The sequence below is a fragment of the Anastrepha ludens genome, chromosome 2, assembly GCF_028408465.1.
Source record: "Anastrepha ludens isolate Willacy chromosome 2, idAnaLude1.1, whole genome shotgun sequence".
Taxonomy (NCBI): Eukaryota; Metazoa; Arthropoda; class Insecta; order Diptera; family Tephritidae; genus Anastrepha; species Anastrepha ludens.
In genome coordinates this window covers 134,517,734-134,539,859 of record NC_071498.1, presented here as the reverse complement: position 1 = coordinate 134,539,859, position 22,126 = coordinate 134,517,734, and the positions used below count along the sequence as shown (strand labels likewise).

The 22,126-nt window shown below is 40.6% G+C and overlaps 1 protein-coding gene across 1 annotated transcript in view; it reads left to right on the top strand.

The window, feature by feature from the left end:
• Positions 1-22,126, top strand: part of LOC128855384 (T-cell leukemia homeobox protein 3) — an 81,450-nt gene that overhangs the window by 27,952 nt on the left and 31,372 nt on the right. The window contains exon 3 of the mRNA XM_054090244.1: positions 12,552-12,780. Coding sequence (XP_053946219.1) covers positions 12,552-12,780 — 229 coding nt within the window. The remainder of the gene's footprint in view (positions 1-12,551; positions 12,781-22,126) is intronic.

Sequence of the window (22,126 nt, the reverse complement as noted above, 5' to 3'; positions counted from 1 at the left end):
AACGATAGGACTGTATGCATATTTAGAGCCGCAATGGGATGGTCGCCAACAATAATTGAGTAACAGCTCGGAAGTGGTCAGTGGCACAACAGCGATGGCTGCACCTTGGCTTTTTGAGTTATTTTTACGTATAGATTGTGAAAATATTTTAAATACAAAAATTAAGAAAATAAGTGATTGACATTATTTTTTTGTAGTTTATGTGTTTGTTATGGAGTTATGGAGTTATGGTTTGTTTAAAAACACTAAAAAAAAATTAAGTGCACAAATTATTAGTTTCGAGTTTAGCGAGCAAAATTTCAATTCTTATTGACGCGATTGGTAAGTGGTGCCATTCTACTCCCACAAAAATCAGTTACCATCAGTTACCATCGCTCAGGGGTAGACTAAGAGGATCCGGGCCACGCTGCCTGCGTTACAAAATAGCTCGCAACGATCTCACCTGGATTCAATTGAGGCAAAACGCAAACAGTAGAAATAAGTGGAAATCTTAACTTTGGCACTATGCACCACATAATCGCCGCTTAAGTAAACTATACCAATAATCGCTCTGAAGCACTCTCTGTTGACTGCTTAAGGTATGACTTCTAAAGAAAAATGTAAGTCTAGGAAACCTCTATTGCACAATCCACTGCAATATCTGAGGATAGATTGACTACTCTACGTTAAGCAATTATGTTTTTCTAAATAGCTTTCAAGCTGGACAAGTGTCATATCGGGAAATATGATTTTCCCAGCAAGCTCATAATTAGCTCCGAGCCGGGGAAGCGATGCCAAGAAAAAAGATAGCCTTTACCTTTCAATTACTTAGAACTTGCAATAGTTTCGGTAACTGTATCAATCCAATTCAAATCGGACAGAACGACCTGTGTCAGCTAGGGATATAACTTCCAACGCACTAACTCATCAGAGGACTGGGAGCGATACCTTGATGTTCAGAAGAACTACAAGAGGCTTATTCGGGAATCGAAAATAGCCTCATTTAGGGAATTCTGCAGCGGTATTGAATCTCTGAGTGACACGGCGAAATTGGTTAGGATCCTGAAAAGCGACCCAACGGCAAAGCTGGGGTCACTCAGGAAATCTGATGGCTCCTTCACGGAGCGGAAAAGTGAGACACTCAGCTTGCTGATGGAGTCTCACTTTCCTGGTAATCAGATAAGCATCAGCCGGCAACAGCCCTTATTGATAGAGGCAGTTGTCAGAGCTGCTACACCTTCTCGGCATGACTGGTTTGTTGCCAGATCTGTGGTGAATGAGGCCGCCATTCGATTTGCCATCAAATCTTTTGGCGACTACAAGTCGCCCGGACCAGATGGCATATTTCCTGCCATGCTGAAGGAGGGTGCAGAGTTCGTGACAGCAGCCCTGAAGAAAATCTTCTCGGCATGCCTGGCACTGGCTTACATACCACGCTCTTGGAGGATGGTGAGGGTCGCTTTCATCCCAAAGGTTGGAAAAGACGACTACACCAGCCCCAAAAGCTTTAGATCAATCAGCATGACCTCTTTCATGCTGAAAAGTCTCGAACGACTGGTGGAACTGCGCATACGACAGAAGTCGCTGAAGGCTCACCCTCTGCCTCTATTTCAGCATGCCTATCAGAGTGGAAAATCCTGCGAGTCGGCACTGCAAAACCTTGTTGCTAGGGTAGAGCTGGCCATCGACAGAAGGGACTACGCTATGGGTATCTTTTTAGACATAGAGGGGGCGTTTGATAATGCCACTTTTGATATTATGTGTAACTCTGCTTGTAGGCACGGCGTAGACCGGGTGCTAGTAAATTGGATTCGTTCGATGCTGGCCCAAAGAATCGTTTCGGTGCGAGCAGAGGAAGATCTGCTGGTGTCATCTGGGGTTAACAGAGGCTGCCCCCAAGGCGGTGTACTGTCTCCATTACTCTGGTGCATGGTAATCGATCCTCTACTCACCACCTTAAACGATTCGGGAGTCTACGCACAAGCATATGCGGACGATGTTGCTTGTTTGGTAACAGGCTCTTCGCTTATGAACATCTGCAGGAAAGTGCAGAAAACTCTGGATCAGATTGACACATGGTGCTGTGCGAACGGGCTGTCGGCAAATCCCGCCAAGACTGGTATTGTCCTCTTTACCAGAAGGAGGAAGCTTGACGGACTCGTTCTGCCAAAGCTAAAAGGAGTCACAATCCAGCTATCCAAGGAAATTAAATATCTTGGAGTAATCCTCGATAGTAAGCTCCTATGGAAATCACACGTTGAGACAAAGGCATCCAAAGCGCTGACAGCTTTCTGGCAGTGCAAAGGTGTCTTTGGGAAAACGTGTGGTCTCTCTCCTAGCAAGGTCCTATGGATGTACACGGCTATGATAAGACCCATTATCACCTAGGCATCAGTGGTCTGGATGAGTAGACTATCCCTAGTGGGAGTCAGGAGGACCTTATCGAGACTACAACGCACTGTGGCCATCTGTTGCACCGGAGCTTTTCCGACTACTTCAGGCCCGGCACTAGATGCTCTGATTGGTTTACCACCACTTGATGCTTTCATCCGAGGAGAGGCCTTGAAGGCCATCTGCAGACTGAAACACAGTGGGAACTGGTACGGCCCTTGTCCGGCATTGGAACACAGAGAAGGCATGGACATCGATCCAACGATTCTCTCCATGCTCCTTTGACTCAATGCCATCAAGAGTCGTACTTGAAAAGAGATACAGTGTAGTGCTACCAGAGGCTCAGTTGTGGGGAGACTCAGAAAATGAGCACGGCAAACACTGTTTTCGCATTTTTACGGATGGCTCCAGGACCGAGCATGGCTCCGGCTCTGGGGTCTACGTGGAATCCAGCGGGACAAAACTGCACTTTGCTTGCACTTGGAATGCATGCATCTGTGTTTCAAGCGGAGGTGTATGCAGTTCAAGAAACGATGAGCTTTGTTGTGGAAAAACGATGGAGAGGCAGATCTATATGTGTCTGCAGCGACAGCCAAGCAGCGCTTATGGCCTTAGACAGCCCTCAAACCACATCAGGGGTAGTGAAGTCCTGTAAATCCAGGCTGAACTATGTCGGCAGACATAATAGCCTGATGCTAACATGGGTCCCGGGACACGTGGGTATCGCGGGTAACGAGACCTCTGACTCCTTAGCTAAGATGGGCTCTGAAGCCAACTTCTTTGGCCCAGAGCCCGCTTTGCCACTCCCCTCTGCGGCCATCACGGCCACGGTTAGCAAATGGGTAACTACTACCTACAAGCGAGCTTGGCAGGCTGAGAGAGGCTGCAGATGGACAAAACTGATGTTACCTGGCATGTCCGATCGACTGTCGCAAACCCTTCTGTCATTAAGCAGAGGGGAGTGCAGACGGCTGGTTGGACTGATGACGGGCCACTTTCTGTGGGCAAAGCACATGGAAAGGTTGGCATCTCAGACAGTGTACTCTGCCCAGCTTGTGAAGAGGAGGATGAGACGGCGGACCACTTCCTGTGCGTCTGCCCCGCCTTCGCCCGAATCAGGTTTGAGGTCTTTGGCACTGATGTGTTAAGAAGCGACCATCTTGGCTCCTTGGCACCACAAGATCTACTCAGATTTCTTCGGAGATCGGGTAGATTTAAAGAAAATTAAAAGGGAATCCAAGTGTATTACAATGGAATCAATTAATGTCTGAGTGCTGCACTTGCTAGTTGTCCCGACAAAAAAAAAAACAAAAAAAAAAAAAAAAACTCATTAGAAAGATGGCGCCATTAAAAACTTTTTATGACACCAATCTTGTTTATTTTGGACTTCACTTTGTAAAGGCTTCGACAACCCCACATGGCTCTAGTGGCTTTTTCTATCAACGCTTCGAGGAGAGAGCTCCAATTTGGAATTGAAAATGAAACTATTTGTTATATGAAGTTCCTCATACAAGCAATTTGAGCTCTGTTTCTATATTTCTATAATCTTTCACTGAAGAAGGGGATGCGTTTAGGTGCTGGGAGCTTTGAGTGTCCAGATGATTGATTTAAATGGGAAGCTTCGATAGGCCTGCAATGGCATAAGCGCTATAATTTGCATTTCTGTGGTAGCAGTCTCATTATAATACACGTAAGCAAGCAGCGTACCACGATTGTAGCCTTGCGTGCTCAACTACTTACTTAAGTAGTAAGGTCACCCTAATAAACTATGCCTAACCATTTCTTTGTATTTATTTCCATCAATATAGATATATATTATGAATTCAAGATATTCAAAAACCTTCATTGACCTCTTTGTTGTTTTTTTTTTTTGTTTTTAATTATAATTTATTACCAAACGTTCTCAATACGATAAGTACCCCTGCCTTATGGTATATAAATAACTTTCATCTGCACGGCATACATTTTTAAGCAAGCAATTTTCTTAAGTACTTTCATAAAAGTAGGACCGCATACTTGTACATATATATTGTATGTATGTATGTATGTGCATGTATGCACTATTTAAATTTGAAGAAAACTTTTCCACCACTCAATTTCTTAGCAAGTTTCTTATCCTTGAAAGGATTTGATTGCTTTTGCCATTTTTGTCATTTTCTCTGCCGCTGTTACTGCTGTTTAACCACAAAAATCATTTCGTTGCTATTTTTCAATTTATCTAAATCAAGTTCAACTACTTACTACGGAGTGTATTAAAATTTTGAAAGGTCGTCGTATCCTTCCCAATGCATCTTAGATGAATGCCACACCGTCCTCATTCGTCCTTTCACGACGACGGTTCCCGAATAAATAATGCATATTAAAAGCTTTTCGCATTATTCGTCTTGTGCTTTGGCCATATTCCAGTGTCGGTAGGTACACAAGAAAAATGAGAAAAATTGCATGCAGCAAAGAAAAAGCAAGAATTTAACTCGATATACAAAAAGCACTCAAGCACTTGGCTAATATCATAAAATTCATATCCCCTTTGGATTATGCAAGAGCTCTTGTGTGAAAAATAATAAATAAATATGTGCTTATGTAAATCCGCAGAGCTGGTGCAAGAGTGTGAATGGTTTTGACTAGTAGGCCGCCCACCAACGGGCTAATACTCTTGAGCGTCCTCTCAAGAGGCATATAACCGTTTAAGTACTAGGAAGGAAAACGAATTTTCAGTATGAGTCAGAAATATTCGAATTCAATCGCCCCCATTTCGTCTTGCGCGAATGGCGTGTGCATGTAGATAAATACACACATACAAACAAACGTGTGTTGGTACATATACGAATACATAATGCGTTATTTTAAATGGGAGCCTAACTATAAAATTATGCTTTCGTGGTTTACGTTGGATTTAAAAGCCTACCCCCAGGTTGAACCCCTTTTCATTGCTGGTCGTAGCTGCCATAAAGTCGACAAACTACACATCGTCAATAGGGGTTGGCGCCAGTTCTGGCTTCGTATGCATACATTCACGCACATGCACGAAATATACGTAAATTTGTGTGTGCGAATACATGGCAAATCATGTGCTTATGATGTGTAGCGTATGCGGTGCGATAAATGGCTTTTACTGCAATTGATATTACCAAAATATTGCCAAAGCAGCCAACAACGAGTCAGCGTGCGGTTACAACGCAATCAGCTCCAACTGTAAAGATATATGAATGTGAGAATACGAGTGTGTATGTATGTACGTATTATATAATACATGAATTGATGCATGCGTACGTGTGAATTTTCGATTGGCGGTAAGTTCTCTGCCTATTGATTTCTCACAAATTTACGATCGAATGTTGAAACATAAACAACGTAAAAATTGTGGAATTATTCAACATTTTCTTTCGGCTGAGTATAAAATATTAGTTGGGCATACGGCTTGTACTCGCATATACATTTGTCTGTTTTTATGGGCGATGGAGAAACATTCATAAGGAATGCGATTTGTCAGTTTAACACTTGATCACGAGCTTTATTTTATAAACAGCCAAAAAAAAAAATTGGTGATGAATTAACGCACACTCTAAAGCCATAAAATCTAAAAATATTTTTGTTTGGTTCTTTTTCAATTTTTGGAACAAAACATAAATAATGGCGCCTAGGCAATAAAAATAATGGAAAAAGTATCAAAGGCCTCTTAATGTAGCGAAGTCAGTGCTAGGATTGGAGGATAGTATTTTTACAGTTATAAAAAGGTCGATATGTGCTTACAATGAAATACAAATTCAAATACTAAAAACACCGACTCAATGGATACTTAGTATAACAATTTCAGTCTTTAAAAAGGGCGACAAAAAGAAGCCCGAAAACTATAGGGGTGTTAGCCAAGGTGAATCTATTAAAGGTGATATCGGTAAACCATCTGACTTATTTTTTTTCTTTCGCCGTGCCCATGTGGCTGTCAGCCCAGAATGAAACAAGGCGAATTCATTCTTTGTTTTCAACTTTGCTAGTATTGTGCTTTGATCAAACGCACAAAACATTGTTGTTGGTCTAGTGCCACCATCTTCAATGAATGCGCCTTGGGTATTAGCCTGCCGGGATCAGTGTCGAAGTTCATTTTCATCATCATCTTCTTCTTCTTAATTGGCGCTATAACCGCTTACGCGATTTTGGCCGAGTTTAACAAAGCGCGGCAGTCGTTTCTTTCTCGTGCTAACCGGCGCCAGTTGGACACACCAAGTGAAGCCAAGTCCTTCTCCACCTGATCTTTCCAACGCAGAGGAGGCCGCCCTCTTCCTCTGCTACCACCAGCTGGTACCGCCTCGAATACTTTCAAAGCCGGAGCGTTTGTATCCATTCGGACGACATGACCCAGACAACGTAGCCGCTGGATCTTTATTCGCTGCGCTATGTCTATGTCGTCGTAAAGCTCATACAGCTCATCGTTCCATCGTCTGCGATATTCGCTGTTGCCAACGTGCAAAGGTCCAAAAATCTTACGCAAAATCTTTCTCTCGAACACTCCAAGCGTCGCTTCATCGGATGTTGTCATCGTCCAAGCTTCTGCGCCATACGTTAGGACGGGCATGATGAGAGTCTTGTAGAGTGTTAGTTTTGTTCGTCGAGAGAGGACTTTACTACTCAATTGCCTACTTAGTCCAAAGTAGCACTTGTTGGCAAGAGAGATTCTACGTTGGATTTCAAGGCTGACATTGTTATCGGTGTTAATGCTGGTTCCTAAATATACGAAGTCTTTTACAACCTCGAAATTATAACTGTCAACAGTGACGTGGGTGCCGATACGCGAGTGCGCCGACTGTTTGTTTGAAGACAGGAGGTACTTCGTTTTGTCCTCGTTCACCACCAGACCCATTCGCTTTGCCTCTTTATCCAGTTTGGAGAAGGCAAAACTAACAGCGCGGTTGTTAAGGCCGATGATGTCAATATCATCGGCATACGCCAGCAATCGTACGCTCTTATAAAAAATTGTGCCTGAGCTATTAAGTTCTGCGGCTCGTACGATGCTCTCCAACATCAGGTTAAAGAAGTCACACGACAGGGAGTCACCCTGTCTGAAACCTCGTTTGGTATCAAACGGCTCGGAGAGGTCCTTTCCAATTCTGATGGCGCTGCTGGTGTTGAACAACGTCATCTTACATAGCCGTATTAGTTTTGCGGGGATACCAAATTCAAACATCGCGGCATACAGGTAACTCCTTTCCGTACTGTCGAATGCAGCTTTGAAGTCGACGAAAAGATGGTGTGTGTCGATTCTCCTTTCATGGGTCTTTTCCAAGATTTGGCGTATTGAGAATATTTGGTCGATGGTAGACTTTCCAGGTCTGAAGCCACACTGATAAGGTCCAATCAGTTGGTTGACGGTGGGCTTCAGGCTTTCACACAATACGCTCGCTAGAACCTTATAGGCGATATTTAGAAGACTAATCCCGCGGTAATTGGCACAAATTGCAGGATCGCCCTTCTTATGGATTGGGCAGAGCACACTTAAATTCCAATCGGCAGGCATGCTTTCATCCGACCATATTTTGCATAGGAGCTGATGCATGCACCTTACCAGCTCCTCGCGCCATGTTTGAATAGCTCAGCCGGCAGTCCGTCGGCGCCCGCGGCTTTGTTGTTCTTTAGTCGCGTTATCGCTATTCTCACCTCGTCATGATCGGGTAGCGGAACGACAATTCCGTCGTCAACGATTGGAGTATCGGGATCTTCACTTTCTCGGTGACATGCGCAGCTGTCACTGTTTAATAGGTTCGAGAAGTGTTCCCTCCATAATTTAAGATTGCTCTGTACGTCAGTCACCAGTTCGCCGTCTTTGTTCTTACAGGAAAACGCCCCGGTCTTAAAACCTTCTGTAAGCCGCCGAACTTTCTGGTAGAATTTTCGGGCGTTGTTCCTGTTGGCCAGCATCTCAAGCTCTTCGCACTCACGTAGTTCGGCCTCTCGTTTCTTCTTTCGGATAATACGTCTCTCTTCCTTTTTCAGCTCTCTGTAGCGATCCCACATGGCTCGCATTGCGCCCGATCGCAGCGTGGCTCTATAGGCGGCATCCTTTCTTTCGACGACAGCATGACATTCCTCGTCGTACCAATTGTTTTTTCGGGCTCGCCGGAATCCGATTTCTTCTTCGGCGGCGGTACGTAGAGAACGAGAAATGTTGCTCCATTGTTCGTGGATGCCGGTTTGTTGGGCAATACTCTCTGAGAGCAGGAGTGAGAGTTGAGTGGCGAATCTTCTGGCTGTCTGTTGTGATTGCAGCTTTTCGATGTCGAACATTCTTTGCGTAGGTAGATGCACGTTTTTTGCTGCACAGAGGCGCGTGCGCAGTTTGGCTGCAACAAGGTAGTGATCCGAGTCGATGTTGGGTCCTCGGATCGTACGTACATCTAATACACTAGAAGCGTGTCTTCCATCTATCACAACATGATCGATCTGGTTTCGCGTTTTTCGATCAGGGGACAGCCAGGTAGCTTGGTGTATCTTTTTATGCTGGAATCTGGTGCTGCAGACTACCATGTTTCGGGCCCCGGCGAAGTCGATCAGCCTCTGTCCGTTACCGGATGTTTCGTTGTGCAGGCTGAATTTTCCGACTGTGGGACCAAAAATTCCCTCCTTGCCCACCCTGGCGTTGAAGTCGCCAAGCACGATTTTTATGTCGTGGCGGGGGCAGCGCTCATAGGAACGTTCCAGGCGCTCATAGAAAGAATCTTTGGTCGCATCGTCCTTCTCTTCCATCGGGGCGTGGGCGCAAATTAGCGATATGTTAAAAAAGCGGGATTTGATGCGGATTGTTGCGAGACGCTCGTCCACCGGAGTGAACGACAGTACTTGGCGACGAAGTCTCTCTCCCACAACAAATCCGACACCGAATTTGCGCTCCTTTACATGGCAGCTATAGTAGACGTCGCAAGGTCCTATGGTTCTCTTTCCTTACCCCGTCCATCGCATCTCTTGGATGGCAGTGATGTCAGCCTTTACTCTCACGAGGACATCAACCAGCCGGGCAGAGGCACCTTCCCCATTAAGGGACCGGACATTCCAGGTGCATGCCCTCAAATCATAATCCTTAGTTCGTTTGCAGGGGTCGTCATCAGTATAGGGAGGTCTCATCCGAGGCTTTTTTAAAGTTTTCATTGGGGGGGGGATTTTTAAGTGGCGAGTCCCAAACCCAACGCACAACCAGCTATCCTGGAATGTTTCGCCTTCTCACGTTAGCTCACTCCCGAACGGGTGTTCGGAAGCTAACCAGAGGATACGTGGGCTAATCCCGGCCGTTGTGAGCTGCTTGAACCATGTGCAGAAGAATCGTCCTGGCCACTCCCAAGTGAATGGCGATCAGTAACTTTCCCCACTTGCGTGGACTTCTACACATGGACCCATCCTCCTTTCATCATCATCAGTCAGCGCTATAACCTGAGGTGGGTTTTGGCTTCCTCCACTATTATTTTCCAGGCTTCTCTATCGTTTGCTAGTGACCGCCAGTTTTTCACTCCAATTGTTTTCAGATCACCTTCGACGCAGTCTAGTTATTTTTTGCGCAGTCTTCCCATTTTTCTCTCCGCTATCGGCGTATAGCCCATAATGGTTTCTTTTTACGCGAGTACTTTCCATTTTTAAGACGTGCCCAACCATCTTATCCTGTGCGATTTAATGAACTTTTCTATATCTTCCCAGTTCATTGGGCTGAGCAAATACGAGTTGCTTCGCTGCATGTACTTGCCTCTCTCATTTCGCTTCGGACCGAAGATTTCGCGCAGTATTTTCCTTTCAAAAGGGAGTTACTTTGAGTAACTCCTTTACTAAATTCGCCATGCACCATACTTCACAGGCATATGTTAGTATTGGCCGGACTATTGTTCTGTACATCTGTGAGTCGAAATTTTTCACCACAATTATTGCCACCGAAATAAAAAAAAGTAATAAACCAACAAGGGTTTGCGGAATTACAAGGTCCAAAATAAACAAGTCTGGCGTCATAGAACTGTTTTTGATGGTGCCATCTTTTTAATGAGTTAGTGCGGTGGAAGTTATATCCCTAGCTGGCTTCCAGTGAAAGCTTGGTGACATTCGGTTCAGTGAAAGCGAAGTTATTGCGTCTAAAGTGTCAGTATGTTTGTGGCATCGGTACGAAAATGAGTTTCGAAAAAAGAGCTAATTTCAAATTTTGTTTTGAAATAGGTAAAACGGTCATTTGGGCTTATGAAAGGTCTGTGCGCGTTTCATTTCGCACAACTTAACTGAGGACCAAAAATTGCTCAGAATTCAACATTCGAAAGACCTCATTAAAGAGGCAGGAAAAGACGAGAACTTCCTTTGCAACATTGTAACTGGTGATGAAACGTGGTGCTTCCAACAAGAACCTGAAACTAAACGTCAAAGTGCCAAATGGAAGGCCCCAGACGAGCCACCACCCCAAAAACCGCGCTTGGAGAAGTCAAAAATCAAGTCGATGCTTATTTGTTTTTACAATTGCAAGGGGATTGACCACAAAAAGTTCATGCCAACGGGCCAAACTGTCAATGCAATTTTCTATCTTGGCGTTTTGAAGCGTTTGTTGCATCGCATTCGTCGAATTCGCCCTAAATACCGCGAAGGAGGAAGCTGGCGCTTATTGCATGATAATGCACCATCTCATCGATCCACTCTTGTAAATGATTTTTGACTAGAAATCGCATTTAAACCATCAATTGCTCAACGTATTCGTCTGATATGGCTCCCTGTGACTTGGGTAAACGGGAAACGTTTTGCGTCCATAGAGGCAATTCAAAAGGCTTGTACCGACATCCTGAAGTACATTCCGGATTCCGGTCAATAACCTGAAACACTCTTTCAAAAAGCTTTAAGATCGCGCAAAACAATGTATAGAGGTCAGACGGGACTATTTTGAATAAATAAACTTGAAGTTATTGGAACAAACCTCCTGTCGTTTCTATTTTAGCTCAGTCTTGTTTATTTTGGACTTCACCTTGTACATGAAATACGTTTTGATTGCGAACGCACGTTGTTCACTCGCCCACTGTGACATCGTGACTAAATAACCCACACGAGTAATGAAGCTAACGCGGTCAGCTCCTACGCTCAGCTGTTAAGTAGAAACTTTATATTTAAAACCCAAATCTGCCAGCGGACACCATTTATATCTTAGTCCCACCTTTGATATGACCACGAGTGTTATTTATAAGTGCTCGTATAAGCCTTTGGTTCTTTTCGTATAAGCAATCCACTAATATTTCGAATAGAAACACATTCTTCTGGTTACTAAGGACAATTAATGTCATTATTAAAAAAAATTACATTCGGCAATTTTGTCGTAATTCTTGGTGTTTCAATATTTTCTTTCTCTAAGACAGTCTTTCTCTTACCAATTTCACTACTATCAAAAGCAAAAAACCTAATTGCTTGCGTCTGCGCTGCTTTACGGGAAAAAAATTTTACGAGTATACAAAATTTAATAATTTTGTGAATGAAAAAGGAAAATAAGTAAGTGCGTGCCTAAGCATTGGACGCACAGGTCGTTGGGCTTAGCTGAACGCCAATGACACACACTCACCTCTTCCATTGAGTACACACAACACACTCCAAACACTTTAAGTATGACTGATAAGTCAAATTTAGGATAACAACAGCAATTAGGATCAAGGCAATATTAGCGGCAGACTGGTTGCACGCTCACAGCCAGAGGCGCGGTCGTTTTGAAGTGTCTAATTGATTTCACAGCAGGTATACACAGAATAATTGGTACACTACATTGTGGCACATTTTAGGAGATGAGTAGTGTCTGTGAACAGGTACATCGAGGTGCATTTGCTGACACACCGCACATACCTACATGGGTGCACGCACACCATCCCGGAAGTAAATATCGGAAATTGCTTGTTATCTCTCAAAATTTATTGCTTACAAATTGTTTGAAAACTTGAACCCTACAATTAAATTAGTTGCGTTCTCTGTACGATTATTTTAGTCGCCGCCGCCAGTAGGCATATCATGAACGCTTAAACATTTATGACAAAGTCTTCACAATTGTCTTTCCATACACTTGAATTCGTAAATACATACATACACATACCTGTATATATGCACACAAATGCATATGCATCTACTCCTTTATGTTTTAGTAATCGCTTACGTGCGTTCAAAGCAATATTAAGAACTCCTTTTTATGTGCATTTTTATTGCAGCTGCTTTTCCCATTACCCGTCGCATTGGTCATCCATATCAAAATCGCACACCACCAAAGCGGAAAAAGCCGCGAACCTCCTTCACACGCATTCAAGTGGCCGAACTGGAGAAACGTTTTCATAAGCAGAAATATTTGGCGTCCGCCGAACGAGCGGCATTAGCGCGCGGCCTTAAGATGACCGATGCACAAGTGAAGACCTGGTTCCAGAATCGTCGCACGAAGTGGAGGTAAGTTTGGTAGTTTTCAAAGTACATAATTTGTAAAGGGTCGTTTTTTGGAAACTGACCGTATTTGTTTTTTTTTATAAACAAACCGTGTGGTTGAGATATCGAAAAAATATATCTACTGAAATCAAATCATTAGACTTGGAGAAAATATCGTAACGAGCACGCTTCTGGATATCAAATAGCTTTAAGGGGTTGAATACGTGCAGCAGCACCAAAAATGCGCTAAAAGACAACTGTTTTTAGAAGGGATAACAATAGAAATAAATATAAAAAAATTGTATTTATTTTTTAATAGTACTTCAACTTTACAAAAAAATTTATTTAAATTTTTCTTTACAAAAATTAGTATATATATAAAAAATCACGTGACCCAAAGTACAATGAAAAAAAATTTGCTTTACGGTCTGCATCATTTCTCCTTGAAATGTTGATGGATCTGTAAAAAGAAAAAAAATCTTGTTAAATAAGATTGTAGTTATAGTCTGTCGAGCCGGATTTTTGAATTTCAAAAAATTTTGCAATTTACGGCATTTAAAAAAGGTATGCATTTAACGTCACAAATGTCACACGTTAATATGTTTATAAAATTTTCTAATAAAAATATCAAAAATCAAATTTATAGAGAAAACACTTTCGAATATTAAAAAAAAAAAATCGCATCAAAAAATATTAAAAACTATATGAGTTATCATGCAGCCCGTGCCGGAAAAGAGATCGTTTCGAGATAAATGAGTTTAAGTTTGATGTACAGGAGCGCGCAGACCGCTCGCTACCTAATTAATGGGCTGTAGAAGCTAGAATATTGGGAATTTCCGCATGGAAATTTTACAGTATATTCTTAAGATACTATACTTTCGAAATATCGAGAAACTAAAAAAACAATTTTTTTTTAATTCTGGACGTACATATGTCCATTAACTTTGATATCTTCGAGCATAATTGATTTATTTTTGTCTTTTATATGGATGCAGTTACTATCGCGATAGCTTCGGCCGCCTGCGCACTTTTTGCCTAGCCGAATTGAAGTACATAGATTGTATTGAATAAAATTTACGCTCTAAACTTAAAATCCTTTGGCTCCACTCTCCAAGTATCGCCTTTCGAAGATCAGATTTGTTATGGATGTCATATTTTCTTATATTTGTCTTCAAAACCAACCAAAACTTTTCGATGACGTTCAAATCTGGTGATGGCGCTGGAGTTTCAACAATGTGGGGACATTTATATAATATATTAACCCTGTTTGTATTATTTGTGACTTCTGCTTAGGGTCACAATCATGATAAAAGCGAAAGTCGTCTGCAATTTGCAAAATTTCTTGCAGAAGTTTTAAATAAAAATATTTATTCATTGTTTCTTCGATAAAGGTCAAATTTCCAACTTACAAATTTCCAACTTACAAATTTCCAACTTACAACACGATTTTCGTGCATAAGGCGTTCAATAAAGTGACGAACTACAAACTAAAACGAACAATTGCAGCTATTTTATGATACAACATTCCTTTTTTGAAATGCCCCAAAACTAGCTCACGCTTTTCTATCGAAGTACGCGGTCTGATTAAAAAAAAACACAATTGATGGACGCTTGTTTAATATTGTTTTATGTCAGAATCACTCTACAAATTTTCACATAGTAAAAATACAATGCCGTTTGTTAAAACTTGCGTCGGGAATAACAGTACTTTTAACTGTATCATCTAAGCTGAGGTGTGACTTTACAACAAAATTTGTATCTGTAACAAATAAGGGGTGAGTGATTGTACAATATATATATAATACATAAACAGAGGATTTGGCTTATAGTATAACCTTCATATCGGTAGTAAGCAAATAGAAAGATCGCATGAACTTAAAGTCATTTTCTCGACTTTTTGTTACTTTTCATAATATTACATCATCAGCATTACCATTACAGTCTTGAGCAGACTTCGATCAATCCTCTACTATGTCTTTAGAGGGTGTGATACGCACTTTCCGCAGGTCATCTGTGACCTCTTCAATCCAGTGTTTATTTTGCCTCCTCAGGACCTCTCCGTCCAATTGGTTGTCTATGAAACGCTATACTGGCAGCTCGATTTTTCACATTTTTACATTCTGTACGTTTGCCCTAACCATCTTAGGCTTTTGATGAAACGTATCGTATTTTATCGAGTTCGTCATTTTATCTGATTCATATATTCCGTCGTCAAGGGACCATATATATATATTTCGTAATTCCTTTCTTTCCAATCTCAGTATTTGGGCGGTGTCTGCTGTCTTAAGTATCCATACTACAGGTATGCGATTCATTAACACAGTTTAACGATATTCGCGGTGTTTTCTTCCCTTAACCACATTTTTAAAGATATTGCTATTCGGTAACCCATTTCATAACGATAATCGATAAACGAAAATCAACTGTTTGGTTAACCTGTCGAATATCGCAATCTAAACGACAAAAATTTTGGAGTGGTTAAATTAAACGAGCTAACAAGAATTAGTAGTTTTAATTAAAACTATGAAATTATATTAAAACAACGCGAATATGTATTTCGGGTATTTGGCCTATGACTTATCATGTGGAGAGGAGGTAGTGAACCCTCAAGCAGTGGATCGACTTTTGCTTCGGGATATGGACAATAATTTCTACTTGGCTGTAGGAAAATTCCAATAACTATTCTGGTTAACTCCAGATTTGACCGAATTTCTTAGGTTGACAGTCATCTTAGACGGATTCCAGAATAACACCGATTTCGACTGAAAAATAGGTAAATCTTGCAATATTCAAGATAATTGTATTCTAAATTCTGCCTTTCCATTACAAGGCTCTAGTTGCACAGTGATTTTTCGCAACTTGATGTTTTCCACGACTCCTAGGTGAGCAATGGGGATGTCCATGATCCAGTCATCCGTTAGCCGAGGCGTACATACTGTATCAGATGCAACCAACCGTTCCATGTTTTGCACAAGGGCCCGTACACGGGCATTAGCTGCGCGAGCGGTCTGAAGTTGATTATACCCCGAGTGCCGGACCCTGTACTTACTCTCAACCACTTCTTGTATGATGCCGCTAAATATAGAAGGACCACCTTTTCTTTCGCAATGAAGTTTCTTCCTCTTTTTTTCTTTTATTGTTGGAGAGTCGTTTGAAAAGTTCGTACAAAAATTAAAACTGCTTAATCGTTTGGGGTAAACATTTTTTAGTGGCGTGAGTTGTTGCGTTCTTGTAATTGAAATGAAAATCACTTGATTTCTTCGATTTAAACGAATACCAAACACAAAGAAAAATACCGCATTAGCCGAAACTTGGTGTGTGTTCTTTCAAAAGATGCCACTACCTAAACATAACCTCGATACGCGCCAGTAGTGCCGTTTCTCTGACTTTGCACGGATATTTTGATCGACCGATCCATTTCTGGTTTTAATGTACTTAAAACCTTTTCCGCTCAAACCACAGTATTTAATCATCTGAATAACTGATTTTGACAATTTCTTTTCTATAGACTTTTTGTGCTGAAAACGGTCCTTAGTTAGTAAAACTTCTTTCAAAACAAAAAACAAAAAAAAAAAAAAAACAAAAAACAAAAAAAAAAACTCGATCCAGTATCTAACAAATATCTCATAACTCTTGTTAGTCAATTTTTCATAGCTGCCAACAGGCGTGACAAAAAGCAAAATATTCAGTAAAAGAAGTATCTATAAATACGAAAAAGAAATGTTTGTGTGCTCGTACGCCATACAAAGTGCCGGTATTTATTATGTACACTTATAATAATGGACAATGAATAAGTTCGTGCGGTTTTTTTTCGAAATTTCAAACTTTATTGACGTAAAATGGTTACAAATTTAATATTCAAAATATTGTCCATCGCTTACTACTACTTTTTCCCATCTTTCTGGCAATTCACGGATTCCCTTTGTGAAAAATTCGGTCGGTTTTGCCGCAATCCACGAATCGATCCATTTTTTGACTTCATCGTAATTACGGAAGTGCTGGTCAGCCAGGCCATGTTGCATCGATCGGAAGAGATAGTAATCGGATGGCGCAAGGTCTGGACTATACGGCGGGTGGGGTAGGACATCCCATTTGAGCGTTTCTAAGTATGTTTTGACCACTTGTGCAACATGTGGCCGAGCATTGTCATGTTGCAAAATAACTTTGTCGTGTCTATCGGCGTATTGCGGCCGTTTTTCTCGCAGTGCTCGGCTCAAACGCATCAATTGTCGTCGGTAGACATCCCCCGTAATCGTTTCATTCGGTTTCAGTAGCTCATAATACACAACACCCAGCTGGTCCCACCAGATACACAGCATAACCTTCAGGCCATGAATATTCTGCGCCGACGTCGATGTTGAAGCATGGCCAGGGTATCCATACGTTGCCCGACGTTTTGGATTGTCGTAATGGACCCACTTTTCATCGCCAGTCACAATTCGATGCAAAAAACCCTTTCTTTTGTGCCGTTGAAGCAGTTGTTCGCATGCCATAAAACGGCGTTCAACGTCTCTTGGCTTCAATTCATACGGCACCCAATGGCCTACCTTTCGGATCATTCCCATGGCTTTTAAACGTTTGGAAATGGTTGATTGATCAACTCCCAAAGTTTTTGCAACCTCTTCTTGCGTTTGAGCCGGATCTTGATCGAGCAATTCCTCCAATTCGGTATCCATGAACTTTGGCGGCGCACCCTCGCGTTCTTCGTCTTCCAAGCCAAAATCACCACTTTTAAAGCGTGCAAACCACTTCTGGCACGTTCGCTCAGATAGAGCATGCTCACCATAAACTTCCACCAAGATACGATGACTTTCGGCTGCTTTTTTCTTCATATTAAAATAATGAAGAAGAATTCCCCGCAAAAACACATTATTTGGCACGAAATTCGACATTTTCAAGTGTGGTAAAAATATTGTTGTTTACGCTTCAAATAAAAAACTTATACTGACGTTTGTGCCTTACGACAGTAGCTCTCCAATGAATGTTTGGAAATGTGGATCGATGGAATAATAATCAAGTTACGCCATCTGTTGTAAAACCGCACGAACTTATTCATAGTCCCATTATATAAAAAAAAGTGTAAAATGAAAATAAGCACTTTAAAAATTCATGAACGCATTAAATGTGAAAGAATGAAAAATGCCACATTTCACTTTGCTTCAGACTGCTTTTGCTACTTTTTGTTACTTTCTACTCCATTTTACGTCTCCTTTGCCAAACCGCACTAAAACTTTCACATTTTAAGGTTAACTGCCGCGGATGGGGAGGAACGAAGGAGTGCATTGTTGAAAGTGAGTACAAATTTGTGTACAATTTCCATGGGTGGGTGTGTGTGGTAGTAGGTGGTGGGTTGTTATGCCTTTCAACGCTTCCATTTTCAACCCTCGAAAACTCAAAAATACGAGCGGAAGGAAAGAAAAAATCAAACGAAAAAGGGCTTACAAATGGCGGCCATAGTAATATGGAGGTACTAATGATATTGTATAAGTATAAGCACGGTCACGTCAACATTTAAGACTTACGTAGCAAAATCACCGGTTTCAAAATATGCACTAAATAATTTAATAGAAGCAAAAGTGTGTAATACAATGGGCGGGCAAATTTTCCTGGATGTATGCCTGTATGTGCGTATGTATTTAGAACAACTTGGATGCTTACTAATTTTGGGTTAATATTTATCACAAGCACTCGTACTTCGCATTTTTAAAGAAGGAAAGACAAAAAAAAGGAAACTTTGTTGAAAGACATCAATCAGAAAATTTGGGATATTAGTTACATAAATAATTCAACAAATATCTGTGTAAGTATGTAAATATGCTAAAACTAGGCCGTTATGGGGGCCACAAACAGCCAACAAATTGTTGTGTCCACAGATCGACGTGCGTGTACCGTTGTTTACAACAAATTGAGAAAGTTGACAATTTTTTTTTTATTTTTTGCAATTGCTTGGGTGCGTGTGGCGAAGTTGACGATTTTCGTTAATTCTTTTGCGATTTCGAAGAACAGAAAAATTACAACATTCATAATAACCACTACCTGGGGTTGATTCTTGTTCTGTATAAATGTGAAATTAAAAGGTTTTCTCCGTTTTCATTACGCTTTCAATTCGCGTTCCGCGAAAAAATGAAAAGAAACGTCAAAATATCTTCTCATGAAAATCTTCTTTTCACTGACAATTTGTGTGTGAAAAAATGGAGAAGGAGATCCGCAGCAAGCATGCAAGTGCGAGTATTCTTGCGTGGCTACAAAACTCTATATAGCCGAAAAGTTTCTAAAAATTTTGTTTAAAAAATTGAAGAATTTGTTCAAAACTTGAGACGTTCTTTTTTAATTAGCACAAAGTTCTAAACTAGGATTTATATGTTTATTGTTGTAGAATGACTCTGCTTTTATAAAAGTCAATATCAAGGCGAATCTTGAACTCCTTTGGTTTGCAACTTGATTTTTAAGTTGTTAATTAAACTGCCTTTTTTCATTTTTTAATTCGCATTTTATTCTAACTCTTTCCAAATAGGCAGGATTGGATCGAGGGGAAAATATGAACCGAAGCTTGCACATCTGTCTTCACTGACGGCTCCAAGATGTAATTAGGTGTCGAAGCAGGTTTTTTTTTTTAAATCAGCCAATTTATCTATCTCCTTTAAGGGGACAGATACCTGTAAACGGCCATATTTTCCCTGATTTTCATTAAATTTGTTTGAAATGAAGAAGTCAAATAATAATATTAGTTGTTCAAAAATGGCATACAGTTTACTTATAATACATTAAAATAATATAACTTTTTTTTTAATATTTAAAATGGCAGATGTACACTCAATCGGCGGGCATTGTAGCATCGGCATCAGTGACCTATTTACAAAAAACCAAACATTTTTTTGTTTATTAATGTTAATTTCTATATGAATTAAAAACAAATGGAAAAAAAATTCGCGAAATAAAATGCTTAAAAAATTTTTTTTTTTTCGTAAACTATCAAATACTGCTAGTGTTTTTCTGGAAATCTTTGCGATCCTGCAGGCATGCAATATGCTTAGGGAACACGGAAGTAAGGAAGATATTAACATTTTCTCCGATAGTCAAGCCGCGATCAAAGCTCTGACGACACCATGGTGTAGAACGAAACTAGTAAACTCCTGTAAGGAAGAGATCAAATCTCTTGGGTGTGCTGGAAACATTTCTCTGATCTGTGTTGCAGGACATAGGAACATAGAGAGAATGAAATTGCTGATGATCCCGCAGGGAAGGGACTGAATTGGTCTCAGAGATCTCCTACCCAGACATCGGCATCCCTTTGACTGTTGTTAAAGGGGAATTGCATAACTTATTTCTCAGGAAAGCGAAGAAAAGATGGAATTTCATTCCTTCATTTGCTATTTCGAAAGCCCTTGGACCCCAGTACAATATACGGAGGACTCAGAAAGTCTTAGGGACTCCTCGCCATTTAGTTTCCAAACTCGTAGCTATTTTTACCAGTCACTTGACGATCGGCACACAAGCGGAAAAGCTAGGGTTACCACTTAAGCCTCATTTCAAAAGCTATGGGGACCTTTTAGAGAAGGAGACTGTAGAGCACTTTCTCTGTAAATGTCCGGGTTTGGTAGCTAGATGACTAAGGTTACTGGGCGCTCCTTTCTTCGACAGCCTGGGGTAGTGAGCCAACCGAAATCCCTTCAATCTTCTCCATTATATCAAGAGCGCTGGTTGGCTGTAGATATCTGCCTGTTGGAGGTCTCATAATGGTATCTAAACGGCGCTTTAGTGCTAGACTGGAACTTCAACCATTTCACCTACCTACCTACCCATTCTAACTCTTTGTTCATTACGTAAACTAAATTAAAATTAGTTGTTTGTATTTATGTGAAAAACTGTAGTAGCTTTTGTTATACAATAAACAGTTTTCCAGGTTTTTATAATTACAAAATCACTTTCAAAGCCTTCTTTTTTTCGGGTTGTTTTGTAGCTGTAACGTGAGGAGAGTTGTTTGTGGATGTGTGCGCCTGTTGTTGGTAGTTCGTTAAGGGAGTGCCAACTAGTATATGAACTTAAACAAATAACGAAAAAACAATTGTTCACGAAAAATGTTGTAGATATTATAAAAGAAAACACTGTACCACTTTTTTTGGAGCCACTGTATGCATCGATGTATAATTAATATTTATTATTCATATTTCTTGCCAAAGAAAAAAAGCTTATTTGAAGTATTTTTATTTTCAGCTTAAATATTTTGGTACCATTGAACTACCTTCAGCTTTTGAACGAACGTTTTTGTTAAAAACGAATGGGGAAAAAATAAATCAAAATGAATTAATTTTATAATTTACTATTGTAAAAGTTGTCTTTTTGCAATGTTAAAAATATCACGACTTGAAATATTTGTAGGGGAACTAACATGAACTTCAGGTTCCTCAAAGTCCTCTAAATAGACCTCATCTTTGGTGGTCATTTCAAATGGATTTTGTCCACTGTGAAGTGAGTGTCTCAGCAAATTTCTATAAAAATTATTTGCGGCATATTCTCTTTAAATTTACTCCAGCTTCAAAACAAATGTTATTTGAAATTTGAATATCGCACTTGCAAAAGTTTCACGGCTACAGTGGAAACAGAACACTTTTATCGTGGTAAAAAAGAGAATCGTAAAATATTCGTTAGTGCAAAGACAGAGTGAAAAGTGTCTTTGAAAACGAAAATGAAAACTTGTTTTCCACTTCACGTTTAGACAGAACAAGAATTGACAGCCTGTAAATTATTTTCCTTCTACGTTCCATGTTTACTCCGCGGCGAACAACGGGAAATGAAAACTCTCATTCGATCCTCAGTGTGTGGCGGAACAAATTTCAACCGATTCTTATGAATTGTTGCCTGTTAGTGGCCCGCTTTAGGTACATGTATGTAAGTGTGTTTGGCGTCGAAGAAGAACAAGAACAACAACAGTAGCCGGGACTAATGCGGTAAGCAAACACATTAACATTTTAATGGCCAGTGTTCACTCAATCGTCGCTTTTACAGAGGAAATGGCCGCTGATTACAATGGTGGACAATTTTCCCATTTTTTTCGCTGCTGCGTGTTGTTTGTGATATTTTTTTTTGCTGTTATTTGTGTCACTTTTTCCTCATTTCACATTTTACTAAATTATCCCCTCGAACTGTTTGAGCTTAATTTGTAGCTCATTAATTTCTTTTGTGCGCCATTATGGCTTGAAAACCAGCAGAATTGCATTATTATTTTTGTACTGTTAGCTATTGATTTAAATTTCTTATTTCTTGATAAATTGACTGTTTGCATTTGATTGGGCATTTTGTATATCCTTAGCGTTTTTGGTGTTCAAAAATCATTAGATTACACATTTGCCATAAGCAGTTAACGGTGACA